This window comes from Macrosteles quadrilineatus, unplaced genomic scaffold (assembly GCF_028750875.1).
Source record: "Macrosteles quadrilineatus isolate MER2022 unplaced genomic scaffold, UCM_ALF_1.0 Scaffold_1__1_contigs__length_201487025, whole genome shotgun sequence".
Classification (NCBI taxonomy): domain Eukaryota; kingdom Metazoa; phylum Arthropoda; class Insecta; order Hemiptera; family Cicadellidae; genus Macrosteles; species Macrosteles quadrilineatus.
In genome coordinates, this window is record NW_026542594.1 from 144,264,844 (window position 1) to 144,284,811 (window position 19,968).

General features: G+C 36.0%; 1 protein-coding gene across 1 annotated transcript; it reads right to left on the reverse strand.

Moving 5' to 3' along the window:
- Positions 1 to 955: 955 nt before the first annotated feature.
- On the reverse strand, positions 956 to 18,590 carry LOC128986297 (DDB1- and CUL4-associated factor 5). Its single transcript, XM_054406591.1, has 11 exons — positions 18,150 to 18,590; positions 16,055 to 16,235; positions 11,519 to 11,658; positions 11,306 to 11,435; positions 9,717 to 9,852; positions 8,759 to 8,891; positions 7,087 to 7,205; positions 6,478 to 6,597; positions 4,981 to 5,140; positions 3,037 to 3,087; positions 956 to 1,602 (listed from the first exon to the last, which is right to left on the reverse strand). Exons 1-11 carry the CDS (start codon positions 18,400 to 18,402, stop codon positions 1,148 to 1,150), a joined length of 1,878 nt encoding a protein of 625 aa, XP_054262566.1. The 5' UTR covers positions 18,403 to 18,590; the 3' UTR covers positions 956 to 1,147.
- Positions 18,591 to 19,968: the final 1,378 nt, after the last annotated feature.

A 19,968-nucleotide genomic window follows, 5' to 3' on the forward strand; every position in this document is an offset into this window, starting at 1 on the left:
ATGCATTGTGAACATCATCAGTGATCACAAAGACATAACAATTGTATCCCGAAAATGCGGCGAATTTACAGAATTCTTTCGCGACTACGGATACATCATGAACATCTATTAAGATGACGGGGCCATTATGGATACCTTCCACGTTTATGGAAACATAATAAACATCTTCTGATATCAACGAGGCATTATCAACATGAACATCTTCCACAATTATGGACATAATGATAGTCTCCCGTGATGGCGGCAAAATCTTAATTATCTTTTGCAATCACGGCAAAATTCTTTTGTCATAAACCCCCTTGGCTACGCCACTGACTTTTTACAAAATTATAAGTTTGCACATAATAATAACACAAGGCAAATATCAAAATTCTGTGTGATGAAAATTATTTGAAAGACGTCCGTAATATGGGAATAACATTTGTTGACACAACTATCTAGTTCCATTTTTTATATTTTTTTCTATAAAATCATAGCAATTTGTTAAGGTAAAAATAAGGGGACCCAAGTGAAAGTAGTACATTTTAATGGCGTTCAGCTTTTGTTCAAAGGATGATTCTAATTTTTTTGCCTTAATCCATCACTCTTTAACAATAATTTATTAATTTTTCATTTACTTTCTACGCAGAAAAACATAATATTTTTAAGTTCATTAAAAATGGTCATTTACAAATTGCAGTTACAGTTAGCTTATTATAGTTCGGTCTCTTTCAAACCTAACCAATGTTTCCAGCATTGGTTTAGCATTAGCGAGCAGGTCGTTTTCTAAGCGGCCGAACTATAGTGGTAAGGTAACATGCAAGATTCCAGTTGTTCTATCATGTCTAAGGAAATGCATTATAGGCTGAGTTGAATGTCCACTGTCCAGAAGTATACTGCTCAACTATGATAACAATGGCAAATCTGTATTATTCAATAATACTGTTTAGAATGTTTATATACAATAAAACCAACATTAAAGTAATTCTTTTTAATTTTAAAAACTCAACTTAATCTTGATGATAAGTGTGTTTTTTTTTAAATATATAATGTAAATAAGCTTTGATAAAACCCACACTGCTAGTAAGTTGGACTTAAACCTAAACACAACTTTTATGTACCTTGCAGGAAATTATTAACTGCTTAATACAAATCTAGGATTTGAAATTTAGTCAGAGTCTGAGTCTGGTAGGTGACGTCTGTAATTTCTATGTGGCTTGGATTTAAATTTACTTGAAGAAGGTCTGTCAGGTAAAACTATACCACTATCAGGTGTTTCGGAACTCGTTGAAGGATTCTTCCCTATTGTTACTGATGACGAATCATCAGAAGAAATATCTTCAAAACTATTTTCTTCATCACAACTCACACGCTGCAGTTTTTTCCTCTTTTCACTCTCACCCAACTTATTATCCGAGTCAGAGCTTGATGATACTGCTTGTCTTCGTTTCCGCTTGCAGATGTGTTTTCTGTGTTTGCTAACAGTCGTCCCACTGTCACTGGAATCTGAGCTTTGGTCACGAGAGTCTTTCGCACGAGACTTCTCTGCTAGCCGTACCAGCTGTGCTCGTTTTCGAGCAATCAGTTCAACAATGGGATTTTTACTTAAACTTCTTCTTTGACCTAAAAAATTGTAAAAGTTAATTTTAGGAAAAAAATACATATCACAACTTTATAATCTTACAAAACAACCATAGCTTGTTCATTTAATTAATTAGTAAGCTGTTGAAACTATGCATTACAATATAAACGGTATCAGCAATCTGACACATACTTTCTTCATATACTATGGTATAGGGGGAGAAAGTAAAATCAAAATAAGACATTCGTAGCACCTTGAGCAGAAAATACTTAATACATTAAATAAATAATAGGGATAACCAGTTGATCTCCTATGTTGATAACCAGGAATTGATGAACTCCATAACTTCAACCGCCTTGTATTTAGTCTGGTTGAATTGTCTGTAGATGTGTATTATATATTTGTGACAACATTTTTTTTGTTTCTTGTTATTGATCCTGGTGCCTGAAAAATCAATTTTTGATATGGACACCAATTGTTTTAACTCTACAAAATTTTCTATGTGGATTGGTTATACAACACCACCAACCCCAGTCTTATGTCCTTATGTAGGCCTAATATGAGGGGTAAAATATTTTGAAGAGGAAGTGTTTGGCAATATTATGCGAGTAGGCTGTGGTTAAACAATAACTTTTTGTGCTGACCTACCAAAGGCTGTTGCTTTAAGTAGGCCAGTGCACTTGATCTGGGGTCATTTTTGTGTGTAGTGGTGAGTGTGGTGTACTGGATAGGGTCCTGCTGGGGGAGCTGGAGCCCAAAGCCTTTGGCCTTGGGTCCAGGAAAGACACTGTTAGGGTTTTTTTTTTTTTCAAAATTGGGGTTTAGAGTCTTTTTCCAAATTTGGGTTTCAGTTTTTCTAACTAAATGATTTTTACACTTCCAGTCCACTCCACCTTTTCGTTTGTTTCTTATCTTTGTGTTCTTCATATTGCTTTGAGTAATATTAAAGTTAAGTTTTGTAAGCGAGTGCTGAGCTTTATTCCTGTGCTACACCACCCAAAATAATAGTGAGTAGACCTCCAGTAGCAGAGGAACCTACCGTTACACTTAGGCCTACATGAAGTAATTATGGGGTGAGTTGGAAAAACTTAAATTCAACCCCTTATAAACACAATAAGGGAATTTACAAGAGGAATGTTGCTGCCACTATTCTAGTGAATTTCACAAAGTGCAATTTTTTCAACAATATTAAAAAAATCATGTTTTTTTCTTTTATTACACCAACTATTACTTTGTGTTTTAGAAGACAAGTAAATGTAACAAATAAAACAGATAAATAAATCAAATTTCTTGACTACCTAACCCAGCCATGGTGGTTTGTTCATGGTAAAGTGTGTTCCTATTAGCAAGAAAATTAATTATTCATCAATTTTACAATTACAATTATAACGTACATACTGATACCGATATAATACAACCCAATCAAGTTAAAAAGCATGATTTGGTGAATTAAAGTGAAAATAAATATTGTTTACCTGATTGGTTTTCTTCGGCATTATTAGATTCGTTGTTACTACTTGATGAATCTGAAATATTAAAACAATTTTTGATACTGTTCAAGCATAAAATTATAAAATTAACGTTAACTGACAGTCTAAGTAGTAAAATTGCAGATTTGACAGTCAATTGATATGCATATTGGTGGCCAAAGGAATGCAAAATGAGTTTTTAGTTTAATATATTGTCTGAATGCTCATACCACTGAGTGTTGTGTAAGTTAAAGAAATATATTTAACAAAAATTTAATCAAATTCATATAGACACTAAATCTCACAGTGATTTTTGGAGGTTATAATTTATTTAAATAAAATTACAGTTTTTCAGTACACTGCATAGAATCATCAGGTTTTTGGTTATTTTTAGGTTTTATGGCCTAAGAAAGCGGAAATTATCTTTATATTATAGTCCGTTCACAAAATTTAGGCGGTTTGAGGGGAAGTTTCCCCAGTACCTAGTTTTGCATATTATATATGTTGCAGCTGGAGCTGATTGGCGTTTTGGCAAACCTCAGGTGTTACAATATTGTTTAAGGCCTTGTACACATGAGGGCGGCAGCCACCGCGGTTGACTGCAGTTGCTACTAGGATCACATTCACAGACATCTGCACGCTCGCCCTGTAGACATGGCTCTCTGTGAGTTGGTGTAGTGTGTAGCTGTAGCTGGAGTTGATGTAGTGTTTATAGTGTAAGTTTACAATGGCCACACATGCTGCTGTGGAACAAGAAAACTTTGATATTGCGCTGGAACCGCGGTGGTTGAAAGTGCAAAAGAGCAAATGGGACCGTTCACATGCAACTGCCCAATTCCAATCAACCGCAACAAACCGCGGCGGTCGTAGATTTCCCTTTGACCACCACGGCTCCTGCGTGGTTGGAGTTACTAGAGTTGGCATGAGAGCATACACATGAGGGCGGAAGCCGCCGCGGTTGACTACAGTTGCTACTAGGATCACATCCACAGACATCTACACGCTCGCCCTGTGGACATCGCTCTCTGAGAGTTGGTGTAGTGTGTAGCTGTAGCTGGAGTTGATGTAGTGTTTCTAGTGTAAGTTTACAATGGCCACGCATGCTGCTGTGAAACCAGAAAACTTTGATATTGAACTGTTCATTGAAGAAGTAAAAAAATAAGATGCATTTGGGACATGCAATTCAACGACTACTGTATAATAAAGACCAGGTTTGAAAAAGGTTTGCGAGGCAAGAGTTAGTTGAGTTTTTTGCTGAAAAGAATTGTCAAGCGGAACAAAGGAAAAACTTAGGTCAATTCACACCGCAGAATCAGAATGTTTTTATTGTCCTTCAGCATTACAATCATGCAATAGACAAAGTCAAGGTTTGATACATTACAAAAATTATGCTATACAGTATCAGAGTCAACGTTTAAATGCTAACAGTTTTAAAATCGTAAAATTCACTAAGGCTATAAAAGGGATTTTTTACACAGCCAGTCATATAACCTTACTCTAAATACTTTTTGGTCCAGGGATTTAATGCTTTCAGCTAGCTTATTAAACAACTTAAGACTAACAATATTAAAGCTACTTTGATATTTACTTAACCTAGTGTATGGTAACTCAAGTAAGGATTGGTTTCTGGTATTGTGTTCATGTAAGTCTGTACGGTCCTAGGCGGCCGCAGCACCGCGGTGGCGGCCACCCTCATGTGTACATGGCCTTAAGGTGGGATCAAGTGGAGGGGATAGATTTCTTGCCCTAAAACCGCCAAACCGCTTTTTAATTTTGTGAAAAGAGTATACATCACTTTAGGAACCGATTTAATTGTGCACATTATTTAGTCTGATTTTTCTGTGGTATATTTTTTTGTCACAGGAAGATACAAATGACAAACTATAAATATAACATGAGAAAATGTTAAAATAGAATTTTTTAAATTTGTAAAGTGGCGAGCACACTGACCATCTGATATAATGTGATCAGAGGCCAGAGGGGAAGGGGCCTCACTGTGACTCTCTCCTGACGTCCAACCTTCAATCTCTCGTTGTACCAAAGAGTCAAAAAATGCCATCATTCGGGGATCCTCCGTAGTGGACTCATGACTGTAGTCATGTGATATAAACTACAACAGACAAAAAAAGACAGATAGTAGGCAAAACTTTTAAACTATACATCTTTAATTATTTAAGACTCTTTTTTCAACAATTCAATGCATTGATATGGTCTGAAATAAAATATTTAATAATCAATGTAAAGTAATGTAATAATTACATAACAAATTTAAAATTCTAGGTTCTTCTTCTTTTTTTAAACATTTTAATTTGGCCTTAAAGTACCTACTAGTGTTTTAATATTATTTTGGGATTTTAACATTTTGTAACTTTTATTACATTAAACTTACCGCTATGAATGAGTCATCTAAAGAAAAAGCAACTCAAAGAGTTTATCATTTCCAACAACACATTCGATCTAGTAGAACTGTAGATTTAGTTGTACAAAGTTTAAAAATAATCTTTAACTCTGTATTTTTTACCACTGTAAAAATGTTGGAGGTTGCTTAACTTTTTAGTTTTTTTGCAAATAACTTTTAAATGGAGAGGAAATTGACCAAAGTGTCTTTACTTGAAAAACACTTCATTACCTCAAAAAAACTTAATCGAAGAACATAAAGACAGGGGTTAGTGTAGTAGCCAATCCATTGAGAAAATTTAATAAAACAATAAAAATGATATAGGAGTCGAGAATTGATTTTTCGGGCATCGGTATCGAGAATCGATGAATTTTGGGTATTGACACATCACTACAGCAAACTATCATCTTGACGTGTGCCCGGTGACGAATGGTGCTCATATTGAGCACTTGTAGGCTTTTATGTAAAACTCTTTAGTTACTTTTTCATCTGATGTGTCATTTATAAAGTAAAAATGTAAACTAACATGTGTGTGGTGTAAGTTAAATGTAATAAAAGTAGTAAAACGTTAAAATCCCGATATTCATTTTGAAACACCTGGTATTATGTCTAGATTTTTTTTTTGTCCTAGGACGCTAGGCACAAGCCCGGAATAGTTTTTCACATTACTTCGGGCTAGACCAAGGGGTTACGGCATTATCACTTAGATCAAATCCATCGGTGATTTAGCGGGATTTGTACCCGGGACCCCAGGAACCGGAATCCCGCGCTCTAACCACTAGACCAGCCCGCTCCCCAAGTACGTGGATGGGTGGTATTGTGCCGTAGAAACTACAATTTTCAAATGCAATTTGTTAAGAAATTGCATCCACAAATATACATAATATTTCAATACATTACCTGTGTTTCTTTTCCCTTTGCAGACAATTTCTGTTGCTTATTGTATCAATTTGGTCATGTTAGAAGACAACACTGTTTCCATCATTTTATGTATTTCTAAACTTTGGCATCATAATGAACAATATCAAAAGTTATTTTGTGTTACTTACTTGACCAGTGGTTAGCACTAAACTTATGTATTCTTCATGTGAAAACACTCTTCGCTGGTTTTCTTTGTCAGTCTGCTGCTCCTCCTCATTTGCAGTCGGCAAAGGAAACGGGCTCCAAACCTGCACAGCCCGGGTAAATTAAACCAATTATAGCTTGTTAGTCATGATAAATAAATGGAAACCTTGATTAGCATGAAGTAACTCTAGACTAATCACTGTTTTACTTTGAAATTTGCAAGATACTGTCTATTATGCCAATCTTAAAAAAAATCTAAAGAACTAAAGTCAAAAAAGTGTAACTATCTGAACCTAGGAATAAAGAGGATAGCAGCTAGCTTATCTTAGAAGAAGTAAGCCGAAAGGTAGGCCATAGAATGCATTCATTGTGATTTTATGGCTTACCTGTCCTTCTCCCTTCTTCTTTACTCCTTTCTTTCTTCTTTTCTTATTTCTTGTAAGCTAGCTGCCATCCTCTTTACTCCACAATTCAAAATCCTGGCCTAGAGCCTTTCTTGAACAAAACTAACCTTTTTAAAGAACCTTGAATAATCTTTATCTTAGTCTATTTGATATCTACAATTTTGGAATGATGACAGAGATGTAACTTACCCTGATGAGTTTTTCCACTCCAGATGAAGCTATGAGATGGTTGGTTGAGTTAAAGCGCACTTGGTTCACAATGGAGCGATGACCCGTGAGTATAAGATGAGCTGATGACACCCATGAACCTATCAAAATGTTTATATTAGTGCTAGAGCTTCACGCATTAACAGGTCAGACTTGGTTTCCACAATCACCATGGTGGAGTAAATGTAGTACTTAGGATCACAGAAGATCTGTAGTTTTACTGTTTTGAATCAGTTGTATCAAATTGTCAAAATAAAAGCACTCAAGAAATGCGCGTCCACAAAATTGAGCGGAGTCATCAGAGCATACAATTGAAAATTGATCTTCACCATCAGCTTTTATATTACAGTATTTTAAAGTAACATTTAAGAAGAGAAAAATGTGTGTAGGGATACTTTTTTAGTGTGCTTAAAATAATTACAAGTAAGCTTAAAAGTCACTTGGCTATCAGTACACACAGACCACATGCGAAAACCTGTTAAACAGTGATAATTTACTTTGTAATACACTTCAATCGTGTTTATAATGATATATTCTTCTTCTTTTTTAGCAAATTTCCCTATGGGGAAGTAGCTATTACCGTAGGTCTCATGGTAAGGACGAGTCCTGGAACCGATTAACTTTTTCATTTTGATGTCCCCAGAGGCCAAAATCACCATTCGTTCAAATTTGTATGTATGTATGTATTTATATATATATCTTACTAATATTATAAATGTAAAAGTTTGTGTGTTTGTTTGTTTGTTTGTTTGAAGTTCAATCACGCATAAACCACTGGACGGATTGGGCTGAAATTTGGCATGATGATAGCTCATTTTCCCGATTAACATATAGGCATATTATTATCTCAAAAATCCTTTCGGGCTCTGCCCCAGTGGCTTTTTTAATAACTTTTAATAAAAAGTTTCCCCATGTTAACCTTATGAGTATTCATATTGAAAGGGAATTAAAAAATTTAGTCAGCTGTTTCAACTAAAAAAGTTGGTTCTATGATATACAAAATCATTAAAAAGTTATAAGATTTACCCTGCAGCACTATAATTTTTTTGCATTATGTAAACAGCTAATTCGAACTAAACAGCAACAAAAAACTGTAATACGCAATGAGACCTGTCAAAGTAGGATTGTTTACAGTTATGTTTATCTTTTTAATGTCATGAATAATTTGTGATTTTTTGTGAATTCGTAATAAATATTTTTCTTTATTGTTTAGGTTAAGTGGTAAAGGTGAGTGTATTAAAGCTCTTCCAATAAATCAAAAGACCCAGGCCTATACCTAATTATTTAGGAGGGCCTTTATAAATTGAGTAATAAACAATGGGGGTAGCTAAGTCACTATCTTCATTCTAGTTCATAAGATTTAGATTATATAAAGTAGTTAATTCACAATAAAAAAAGGAAACAAAAACATTTGAATCTGAACAGCTACATCCAACAATATAAAACAATATAATTGGGATATCATAATAACTATTACAAAGGAATAAAAGTGATAAAACTCGAGAGTTCTTGGAAGTAGGCTACTTGAGTACACACAGAGAATCTTTAACTCATCACCCCACTCCTTGCAGCTGTCTTGATTTCACTCATGGCATATAGATTACATAATAACAATGCATAAACCCATACCAAAAAATAAGAACCAATAACATACCTGAGTCTCCTTCAGGAATCTTCCACATGTAGAGATTGAAGTCGTCTGACCCAGAAAGCACAAACTGATCATTCTCCCCAGCGAAGCAACAGCTCTTCATGGTGCATGAGTTGTAGTAGGACGGATGGTCAAACTGTATTTTGGAACAGAATACAAGACTAACAAAGAAAATAGTGTGCTGTAGTCTAAAATTAAATTTCATAACTAGCTTCTGTAACTGTAAAAGTTTAAGTAACTTAAAATGGTTTACAATACCTGCATATAGTAATCCTTTGTTGCCGATTTTGGCAACTAGTTTCGGTTCATTAATGAACCATCTTCAGGCCTCTAGTCTAGACTTTACCTCACCCGGTCACAAGCGATTGTCAATGTCCCTTCGTGTTTTTCGTGTTTTTTTGTAATGTGTGTCCGTTCCGTGTATCATGTTTTGTATATGTCTTATTTATTGAACTCTGTTTGTTAAAGATCTTCAAATGAAGTGATTACTTGACACCTTGAGGTCTGAAGATGATTCATTAATGAACCGAAACTAGTTGCCAAAATCAGCAACAAAGGATTACTATATGCAGGTATTGTAAACCATTTTAAGTATAATACAGTAATCCAGAGGCTAAACAACTATTTTTTAAATGAAGCCTAAGTTGTTACCTGTAGCAGCAAACCTAGGCACTCGTTAAACATAATGTTAATAAAATGGCAAATGGAAATTCGCTTAGTCTACAGTGGGGGTGTTATTAGTTTGCAGTTTGTCAAGACATATTTCCCAGGAAGCTAGTGTGGATGCGCTTATTCGGGGATGCGAGCTACGCGTAGCTAGCCGGCGTAGCGGCAGCTACAGCGCCCATGTCGCTTGCGTATTAATACGCCGGTGTGAACAACCTAGTTTAAATAACATCAAGAGCTACGACAGCGATGTGTTCTAAAAACGTTGTAAGACGCCTGGCTATGTTGGCGTTACCTGTGCCAGATAGCATGAGGAATGTAGAGGATAGAGCACTGGAGGGAGGCGACGTCGTAGAGCTAGCAAGCGCAGTCCTTGACTGTCCCAACGAACTGACATGCAACTCTCAGCTGATCCGTACCCAAGCAACATCCTGCAAGAAATTAACAGTAGGGTATAACAGGAGACAGTCTAGGTTTATGTGCAGTACTTATGTTTGACTTCTAGAAATAAAAGTAGAAAACACCAGATATGCTACATTTAGTTACACCACGGCCCCCTTTAACTACAGGCCGCGGCCAGCGAGAATTGGCAACGTCGCACTGAGCATTAACTCCCGGCCATTTCACCATTACGGTAGTACGGAACTAGTGGTCGCGGTTTAAATATACTGCATTTTTACACCCTTACAATTGAGATACAATTTTGAAATTTGGTACAGAGCTAGGGAATAAACCCTTCATGCCAATGGTATGGTTTTGGAAATTAAAATTTCATTTGGTAGTATATATATATTTTTTAATTAACACATTAGAAAAATGTTGGAAAAGTGAAGTGAAAAAGTTAGTTGTCTACTAAAATTTTTTTTTGTTGGTCAGAGAAGTTTCGTCTGTGAGAAAGTTGTTGATAATTAAATATACTTTAATGTTTGTACAGTATTTAACTTTTCTTTCTATCATGCTTAGTTTTGTTGGGAAAAGGTTTTTCCTGGTGTTAAAACATTAGACTAACAATTTCTTTTATACATTTACATTATATACATATACGCTTATTTATACAAGTGACTCTTCATGCTTCAACTGTTTAATTGGGGTTTTGCGGGGGAGGTGCAAGATCAAAATAATGTTCAATCGGTTCCTAGAAAGATGCATGTGAGGCACTGTTACTCTTTAAGCTGCCGGCTGGCGATATTACATATTTTTCTATAAAACAAATACGCCTGTAGGAAAACTCCGTGGTGTCACCATCGGAGGGTTGAATTTAAAACACTTTGATCAAATGAAAGTAATACTATAACTTAACCAAAAGTACAAGTTTTTAACATTCCAAATTTATGCAAACATTTAACTATTATTAAAAGGTTCTTGAAAAAGTACCAACAAAACAATGTACCTAAAATAAATAATATTCTTAAATAGAACTACGGAAAGTAAATAAAGATACGTCTTATAACCCTTAATACATATATTTACGCTTATACTGTTACTCAAAAGACGGTAAATATACAAAAGATGGTAAGTGGTGATCGATTTCGATTGGACACTCCAATCATCATCACCAGTTCCAGTTGTACTTATAAAAATGTATTGGCCGGTGTTTCCGGTAGCCAATAGGGTATAAGTAGGGACGCCATTCAAGATTCTTGTCATTCGCCTATTGGGTCTGATGATGATTGGAGTGTCCAATCGAAATTGATCACCACTTACCATCTTTTGTATATTTACCGTCTTGTGAGTAACAGTATAAGCGTAAATATATATATTAAGTGTTATAAGACGTATCTTTATTTACTTTCCGTAAATTTAATAACACGTACAATGCTGATCAAGAAGTTATTTAAATAGTAACTATAATCTTAAAGACATTGATGATACAAAGCAACATACTCTTTAGGTTTCCGTACGTCCCAAAGGCCTGCTCCATCCTTGGCATTTGCAGTGGCAATCAGTCGTGATTCCATTGGGTTAAATGTGACACCATGAAAAGCTGAACTGCATACTGCTAAAGTGAATGGATCTGAAAAGATAATTCAATGTCATTCATTCACCTACTTCAACATTTAAATCACTCATTTTGTGCATGTTGAATAAAACTATTACCTGAATTGGAGGGCTCTCGAATGTCATATATGAGTATCCGGCCGTCATCACAAGCACTTGCAAAGACATTATCGTTGAAAGGATCAATTGATAAGCTATAGACAGGTTGTTCATGAAGAAAGTAATCAATGGGATCCCCACTGCAAAAGAAACAATTAACATATTAATATATTTTAACCGACTAACAAGGATAACTTGTTGAGGACAATAGCCTAGTTACAAGGGGTTTAGATAAAACTTTAAACAAACATTTACAGGTGGTTCACGATCTCAGGATTTCATAGTCCGTGGTTATCTGTTAATCACGGACTATGTAACCGACGGCTAAAAAATGATTCACAAGACCACAACTGGAACAGTAGTGTAATGGCACAGATTTGCAGGGAATATTTGATGAGAGTTTGGCAACATTAGCCTGGAAACATATGTGAAGCCACTGCTCCTGGCCGACGCACTTCCAAATAATCGGATGGCAGTGAAATAAAGCTGAACCAAAACGATTATTACTTAGGTGTTTTTACAATTTATCTAAAAGCACACCTATAATAGTCTATGATACCATTCTTTTGATTAAACACAACCTAGAGGCATGATTTATGAAACCACCAGACAAGCGGATACTTGCAGTCAATAATGATATCAGTTTTTCTGTTTGCATGATTTTAATTCAATGTAGATTTGTATGAATGTAAAATACCCAGGTATTTATAACTGGGTGAATAGCCATGTTTCATAAATACCCGGGTATCAAGTATGGTTAATTTAGCTAAACACACAGGTTTCAATTTAGTATTCTCCTTTACTGATACTGGGGGGAAGATTAAACTGCAATCCAAAGGCGGCCTTACATAAAGGCGAACAAGGCCATACCGCACAGCCGTGTTTCAGGTATTAAGAGAGGCCCCGCAATATTGATATCAAAACCACTCGGATCCACCACTGGTGCACAATGAGAACAAAGGGAAGAATGCGAGCTGAAGCGCGACTACCCGATCGGTCGTGTGAACGCTCCCATAACGCTACTGGGTAGCTGACACGAATGACTGGGAAGCAGGGCCCGACTATGTTTTGGGACACCAAGCTCGAACACAGCTAGCTAGTCGGCGTCCTACGCTCGTGTGAACGGCTCCATTTGATCCTGTGGTCCGCTACCCAGTCAGGCTTACCTAGTCACAGCCTAGTTGGCTAGGTATGTTGCTCGTGTGAACCGAGCCTTAGTATCTATCTATCTATCCATGAAACTTTGTGAACAATAAGGCTTTTTGTTTTAAGATTCAACCCCACATATTATATCCAAAAATGTTTGTCTAGGTGTGTAGAATTGCAAACTGACCATAATTTTTTTAAGTCCCAGTGGCTTTTAAAGTTCCCATGTTATCCTTATGAAGAACATTTGTTTACATTATGATCAGCTGGATAATTTAATTGCTGTTAATATTTTAGTTGAAGTTTAAGGAAACATGTGCTACAAACATTTACTGACTAATAACCCAAGAGCCCTGACTGCCAGACCTTCGTCATTTTATAAAAGCTGAAAGTTTCTCAGCAAATGCTCCCAGTTCAGTTAAGAATGATCGGCGACTATGACATTTGGATTTTGGTTAGGTTTGGCAACAAAAAGGTAACAACGGTCTGAAATTTGCAAATAACCATTGTTATAGTATAAAGCTTGGTTTCTTCATATTTTCTTCGAAGGAATGTTAGAAATCATTTCCCCATTGCCAGACACTTTGTGCGCTTTAAACCCTCTGCCAGACACCCTTAAAACTTAGGTATGACGAAGATTAATTTGCGTCATTTTATAAAAGCTGAAATTGATATATGTTACTTGGGGAGCTATCAAAAGACGTTTTCTCAAAAGCCAGACACTTTCATTGGTTACTTCATGTAGCCAGACACTTTAAAGTCTGCCGTGATAAGCTTAACCATAACCTGCAAACAGTGAATTCAGTTCCAGTTTGGAACAGGTTTCTGTGCCAAAGGTGAAATCACAACTTATTTCCAATTGTAATTGTGTTAATTTACATCATAGTATAAAAGCTGAATTTGATATATGTTACTTGGGAAGCTATGAAGAGACATTTCCTCAACAGCCAGACACTTTCGTTGGTTATTTTATCTTGCCAGACACTTTAAAAGTCTGTAGTAATATAATAGGTAGTAGGTACAGTAGTTACAAACAGTGACTTCGAAACACTACAGGAATAAACAAACAATTAAATGCAAATATAACATATGTTTACATCAAACATATGGTTGGTGAAGAAGAAAGTAGTAATTTCACCGTTTACATTTGGCAAAGGCAAACTGGAACTGAATCTACTGTTTGCAGGTAACAGTTAAGCTTATCACGGCAAACTTTAAAGTGTCTGGCTTTTGAGAAAACGTCTTTTGGTAGCTCCCCAAGTAACATACATCAATTTCAGCTTTTATAAAATGACGAAAATTAATCTTCGTCATACCTAAGTTTTAAGGGTGTCTGGCAGAGGGTTTAAACCACCTTACGAGGTTTTTTCTTCTTAAATCTTGTACATTTAACATTTTATGAAAAGCATTGTTTTCATCAAGTGTTCTACATTCAACTATCTCAAAACATTGCCACAAGTGTCAATGTGCTCGACGACGCAGCGCTGCTGTCCCGTGTGCGGTTCACGTTGCCCAGAGACAATTCACTTTCGCTCTTCTCCCCCCCACTTCTCTAGAACGAACCTTTATCGTTATTTTATGGGATTTTTATGGGAAAATAACATAATTTACCATTACTTTTGAACCGTAATTTTTACAGAAATGGGATTTGTACCATTTTGTTCAGAATTTAAAGGGCTACAACATACTAAATTTTTATCAAAATCGTTCGGGCCATTTTTGAGAAAATCCTATTTTTCCGGTTTTTTATGGGTTTTTATGGAAAAATCCCCATTAAAAATCAAAATTTCAAAAAAATGAAAAAAACGCCTGGAGATACCATGGATTAGAACCTACATACCAAATTGCATCGAAATCGGACCACAGGTGTAGTCTCTAGCTCTGTACACATCCAGACACACAGACACACACACACACACACACACACACACAGACATCATTTCGAAAACCACTTTTTTGGGTCCGGGGGGACCCAAAACGAATATATCCACTCAAAACTCAAACTCGAAAATTTTGACGAAAACAATACTTTCTCCATATACTATGGTATAGGGGGAGAAAGTAAAAAGGTGTCTACTTGCTTGCATGACATATAACAGGTGAAATGGAAGGTTTTAGGACAATTGGGTACAGTTCTTGCTGTCAGAAATGGCTTAATAAAGTCACCAAACTGATTTAAGGAGATATGGCTTCGTTGTCTACAGTAGGCCTATGTTTTGAAATTCATGGATGCAAGTTCGTCATAGGCCTAGTTTGATTTTTTAAATGTCTACACTTACTCATGACAAAGACAAATGACAGGTGAAATGGGAGGTTTATGGACAGTTGGGCACAGATATTATAGACAAATAAATAATGCCTTTAGAAAGTCAGTAAACAGCTTTTAGGGGGATATGGCCGTAGCCCACAATGTTTTGAGATATATGAATTCAATCGTCAGTTAGTTTTAAAAATGTCTACTTATTCATGAGAAATAAATGGGGGAAATGGGAGGTTTTGCACACAGTTCTAGACGTTAAAACTGGCTGTAGAAAGTCACCCAACGGCTTTTAGGAGTATATGGCCGTAGTCTACAGTGTGTTTTGAAATTCATGAATGCTATCGTCATAGTTTAGTTTTTAAAATGTCTATTTGTTCATGACAAACAACAGGTGAAATGGGAGTTTTTGAACAATTGGGCACGGTTTAAGGTGTTAAAAATGGCTTTAGAAAGTCACCAAACGGCTTTGAAAATTCCAAATTTTCCCGGGGGAGGACCCCCTGACCCCCCTGTCTAATTGGTGGGTCACCCCCCAAACCCCTCGGAAGCCCCCCCCTTGACAAGGTCCTAGAACCGCCACTGCTTGGAATGTGTTCACCGCTCAACTCAATGGTTAGGCTGTTCAACTAAATCAATAATGATGAAATAGACATATTTATTAACTGTCACAGTACATTCAGGAAATATGTTTTTAGATATTTAAATATTTCCAAATAATTATTATTACTCAATTTAAATCCAAAAATTTGACAAAACAACATTAGTAAGTTTGACTAAAATATGTTCAGCCGCTATTGAGTTAATGTGTTGGAAAGCTTACATTGAAGTTGATCTTAAAGAGCTTCGCTTCGCTCCGCTCAATGAAATTATACACCTGCTACACTAATATTTCTCTTAAGCTATGATTTTTTTAGGAATGGGATCCAGCCAGATTACTGTGAAGAGTCTGCAAAATCAAGGTTCAACTAGACTATTCATATCACAATAGGATTTACTTTTACAACATTTACATCAGTCCTAAAAACAATCTTTAGGTACCTACTAATAACTATCACGACTAGGCTGTGAATATGTGTTAACTTAAAAGCTACAAAAATTAGGTACTAAGACTAAAGTTGTAGGCTACTAACGTGAGAGTGTCGTGTACAATAACTTGGTCATCATTCCCAGCAGAAAAAACCTTGGTATTTTTACTATCATATCCAAGACAAAAGATGTTACTGATATGCTGAGCCCTCATAGCGGTAGGGCGTCCAGCTCCTTCTAATGACTCTTGGACATTCCATAGCAATACTCTACGGTCATCTCCGCCTGCAATGACAAGATATGCAATGATATGGTGGTTTCTCATGGCTTTGAGCTCTTTCATATGTTTTTTTTCTCTAAGTAAGTAAACGCTCTTGCTCTTAATCATCTTTTGCCAGAGAAAATCAATTAAGTGAACATCCATTTCATGGTTGTTGAGCTCTTTCAAGTAGGGCAAAACTGTCTGCAAAATTATGTAGGTATCTATTTCTAAATCATTAATTCTCTTGTGGGACTACAACCAAGAGTAAACCTCATGCAGTATAATAATTAACCTTTAAATAAGAAGTTAGACTATTTAGTTCATGTTTTTATCGAAAGGCTTTATCATCAAACAAATACGGTATTGAAATCTTTTCAATTCTTTCTACTATACTGTAGGTCCCTTAGTTGCCTTAGCTATATGGGTTATTAATTAACAGCTGTGTCTATGGAATACGTCGGCCTTAGTCACTAACAAGACTACAAGATTTCGCCACTCATCCTACACACATCTCCATTCTTACTTGGGTTCAAATACCTACCTACTTTGTATGGTTGCCATTTCAATGAAAAGTATTAAGTATTTCAGTGAAAAATAATATAGTAGGCTATTAAATTGCAAGTAAACATGATTTAACATTATATTTAAGTGTTACTAAGACAGTCAAAGAGGATGCTGTTGGCAACAACTGGTTTAGTTTAGCAATGGAGTCCCTAAGGCTGAATAGGAATTGTGAGAGGAATACAGTAGGCTTTCTTAGCGGCCTCTGGGTCATTGTTAACAGGAAGGTAGTTCCTCTTGTGCCTTCAAATTATGCCAAAACAAAATATATCCAGTTGTTAAACGTTAAACCTGATAGAAGACGGAAACAGTCCCTATGTACTGCATAGATGACCATGTTTTTTTTTTTAAGAGTGGACTAACTTAATTTACCTAAGCCTGGGAGTTATAATCACAGAGTAAGAACACAACCTGAATTGGTTGTAAACACAGTTGAAAAGAGACAATGAGTAACTTGAGATAATTTGTAGTTACCGTATGAAATGCCACAAACATGAGAACAGAATTTAGGATTTCAAAGGTAAGTTTACTGTTCTATCTTAAAACACAAATCTTAGCCAAGAGTTTACAAAACTAAGTTGACAACTTAATTAATTAGACATTTATTGTTGTAGAGTTTTGGGCATGAGGCAAAAAGTCAGTACCTAATAGACTATTGTGACTTCTGTTAATTAAGTTCTCAGAAAAATATAGGCTGGGCTGTGGCCTAATCCAGGAAGACTGGATCTGGAGAGTAAAGCATAATTATGTTTTGAAATAATACAGCTGTACAAAGATCCAGATAGCTGAAGTCAGCAGTATAATGGGTAGGCAGGTCTTGTCCTCAGACAAGACGTTGACACCACCATCAGTAATGTTTTGAGGAAAAAACTAAGTTAGAAGGCAGATGGCCTCCAGGCAGGGCAAATTCAGATGGAAGGACAAACTACACCTTAGTCGACTGGGCCTAAGGAAGCTGGGAAGAAATTAAGAACAGGCCCAAAAAAAGGATGGAGGCAGAGTGTAGGCGAGGCCAAGTACCATTTGGGGACCAGTGGCCACGGCCTAAGTATTTTTAAATCTTGCTATAGCCTAAGCTGATTTAATGCCAAAGATATTGCTGGAATAAGATAGGCCTGACATGAGAACTTTAATGGCCACAGCTTATGGGTTGATCTAGTATATTTCATTAAAGACGCCTCTATGAGGGAAGCTTGAGTTTAAATTTGAAACACACAAAAATGTAACTTAGCCTAGACTACATACTAAACTTAATTGACTTTAGGTAGCCTATTTAAAAAGTCACATTATCTAATGAGTTATTTGAGTTAAATACAGTAATATGAAGATAATAGTTAATATGTAAAGGACTATTCATACATTTACAATAAACACACCTGATGCTAAAAATTCACCACAGTTGGAAAACTCAATTGCATTAACGCATCCAAAATGAGCAAGTAAGTTTTTACTGAAAAGTGATTTGGCCGAGCTAAGCCGAGAGTCTAATAATCGTTTTTTAGCTCTGTGTGAGTCATTGTACTCTCGATAATACAGAAACCCAACAGCATTGTTAGTACAATTTTTGGACCTGGGTTTAAACATATTCTGGTGGCCTCCTGATGTAGGATTCGACTGTAGAATGTCCATTTAATTTATCATCTTACAATGCAAAACAATTCAAGATACAATACTGAAATCTTTATGTTTATTCGTTAGCTAGGCAAATTATTTGAGGCATTTGTGAAACTTATACATTATGAATAATTACTAATCAAGCCGATGGTAATAAGAAATAACTGGTACTGGTACACTGTTGACGATGAATGATGACAAAACTGTGATACGGATTTATATCACTCACTACTACAGCAACAGCTGATCGTTCAGTTCAATGCGTTGCATTTTGGTTAGATTGTAATAAAATTACTATTGGCTGCAAGCACAGTGCACATTGGGTTTCTTGAAGTTGTCGGCTGCAGCCCTTCTTCTGTTCTACTTAATTCAATTGGTTTGATTTTGTTTTGTTTTGACGTTTCTGCACAAAAATGTCAAGCATTAGATCAGTGTCGCCAACTCAATAAAGTATTTGCAGCCTCAAATCAATGAGAAATTGGTACTATAGTTCGGCCGCTTAGAAAACGACCTGTGCGCTAATGCTAAACCAATGCTAGAGGAGGTCGCTTTCTAAGCGGCCGAACTATAGCATAGATTATTATTATTAGAGCGTTCCACGGCCACCATTGACTACAGGCCGCGGCCTGGTAGAATTGGCAGGGTCGCAAGTGGTGTTGTTTAGTGACAGACGTCCCATATGATATCATGGGAGACAGGTGACATTAGCTCATTAATTCGCAATTTATTGATTTAAATTTATGAACATACATTTATTAAAATATTGAAAATAAAACATAGAATTAGAAAACCGAAACAATATGAATTAAAATTGGTAAAATAGAAGAGTTACCTTAACCAACCACAGTTGCTGGTATGACAACTAGTTCCGTTCCTTAGAACTTCGTCAGGTCATTGTATGCAACATTGTGGTATGTCAAAAGATTCTTTAAACACTGCCATCATCACAATAGAAAAACTAGTCATGTTGATCAAATCATTGAAATTCCATTTAAATATGAGTACTCATAAGATTAACATGGGAAACTCCAGAGCCACTGGGGCGGAGCCCTTTAGAAGGATCTGCGCCAAATTTCACAAAAACCATCCTTGGGTAATGCTTAATAATGCCTTAAAGTTTCATTACAATCTGTCGAGCTGTTTCGGAGTCCATAAAGGACAAACAACCAAACAGACAAACAAACACTCATACATTGGATTTTATATATATATATGTATATATATATATATATATATATATATATATGGGCCCCTGGAGTTAAAGGCGGTCGTGGTTCTGTACCATCAACCACTTACTTCTAGTTTTAGCGAATTTCCCTATAGGGAACTTGAGTAATTTTTGTCCGATTTTGATAACATTTGGTTTGAAGGTGTAATGTGGGATAAACTTGAATGAGTTCGCGAACCAGTATGATCAGACTTTGGGAACGGGGGTTTATGGGGGATTTTATGGGGTAAAAATAGGTTTTTCCCATTTTTGACCCTAAAAACACAAAATTTCACAATTTATTTCTAAACCATTTTGTAGAGCTTAAAAAAAACAAATAATTTAGCATATTGAAGCGTTATTATGCGCCTGAT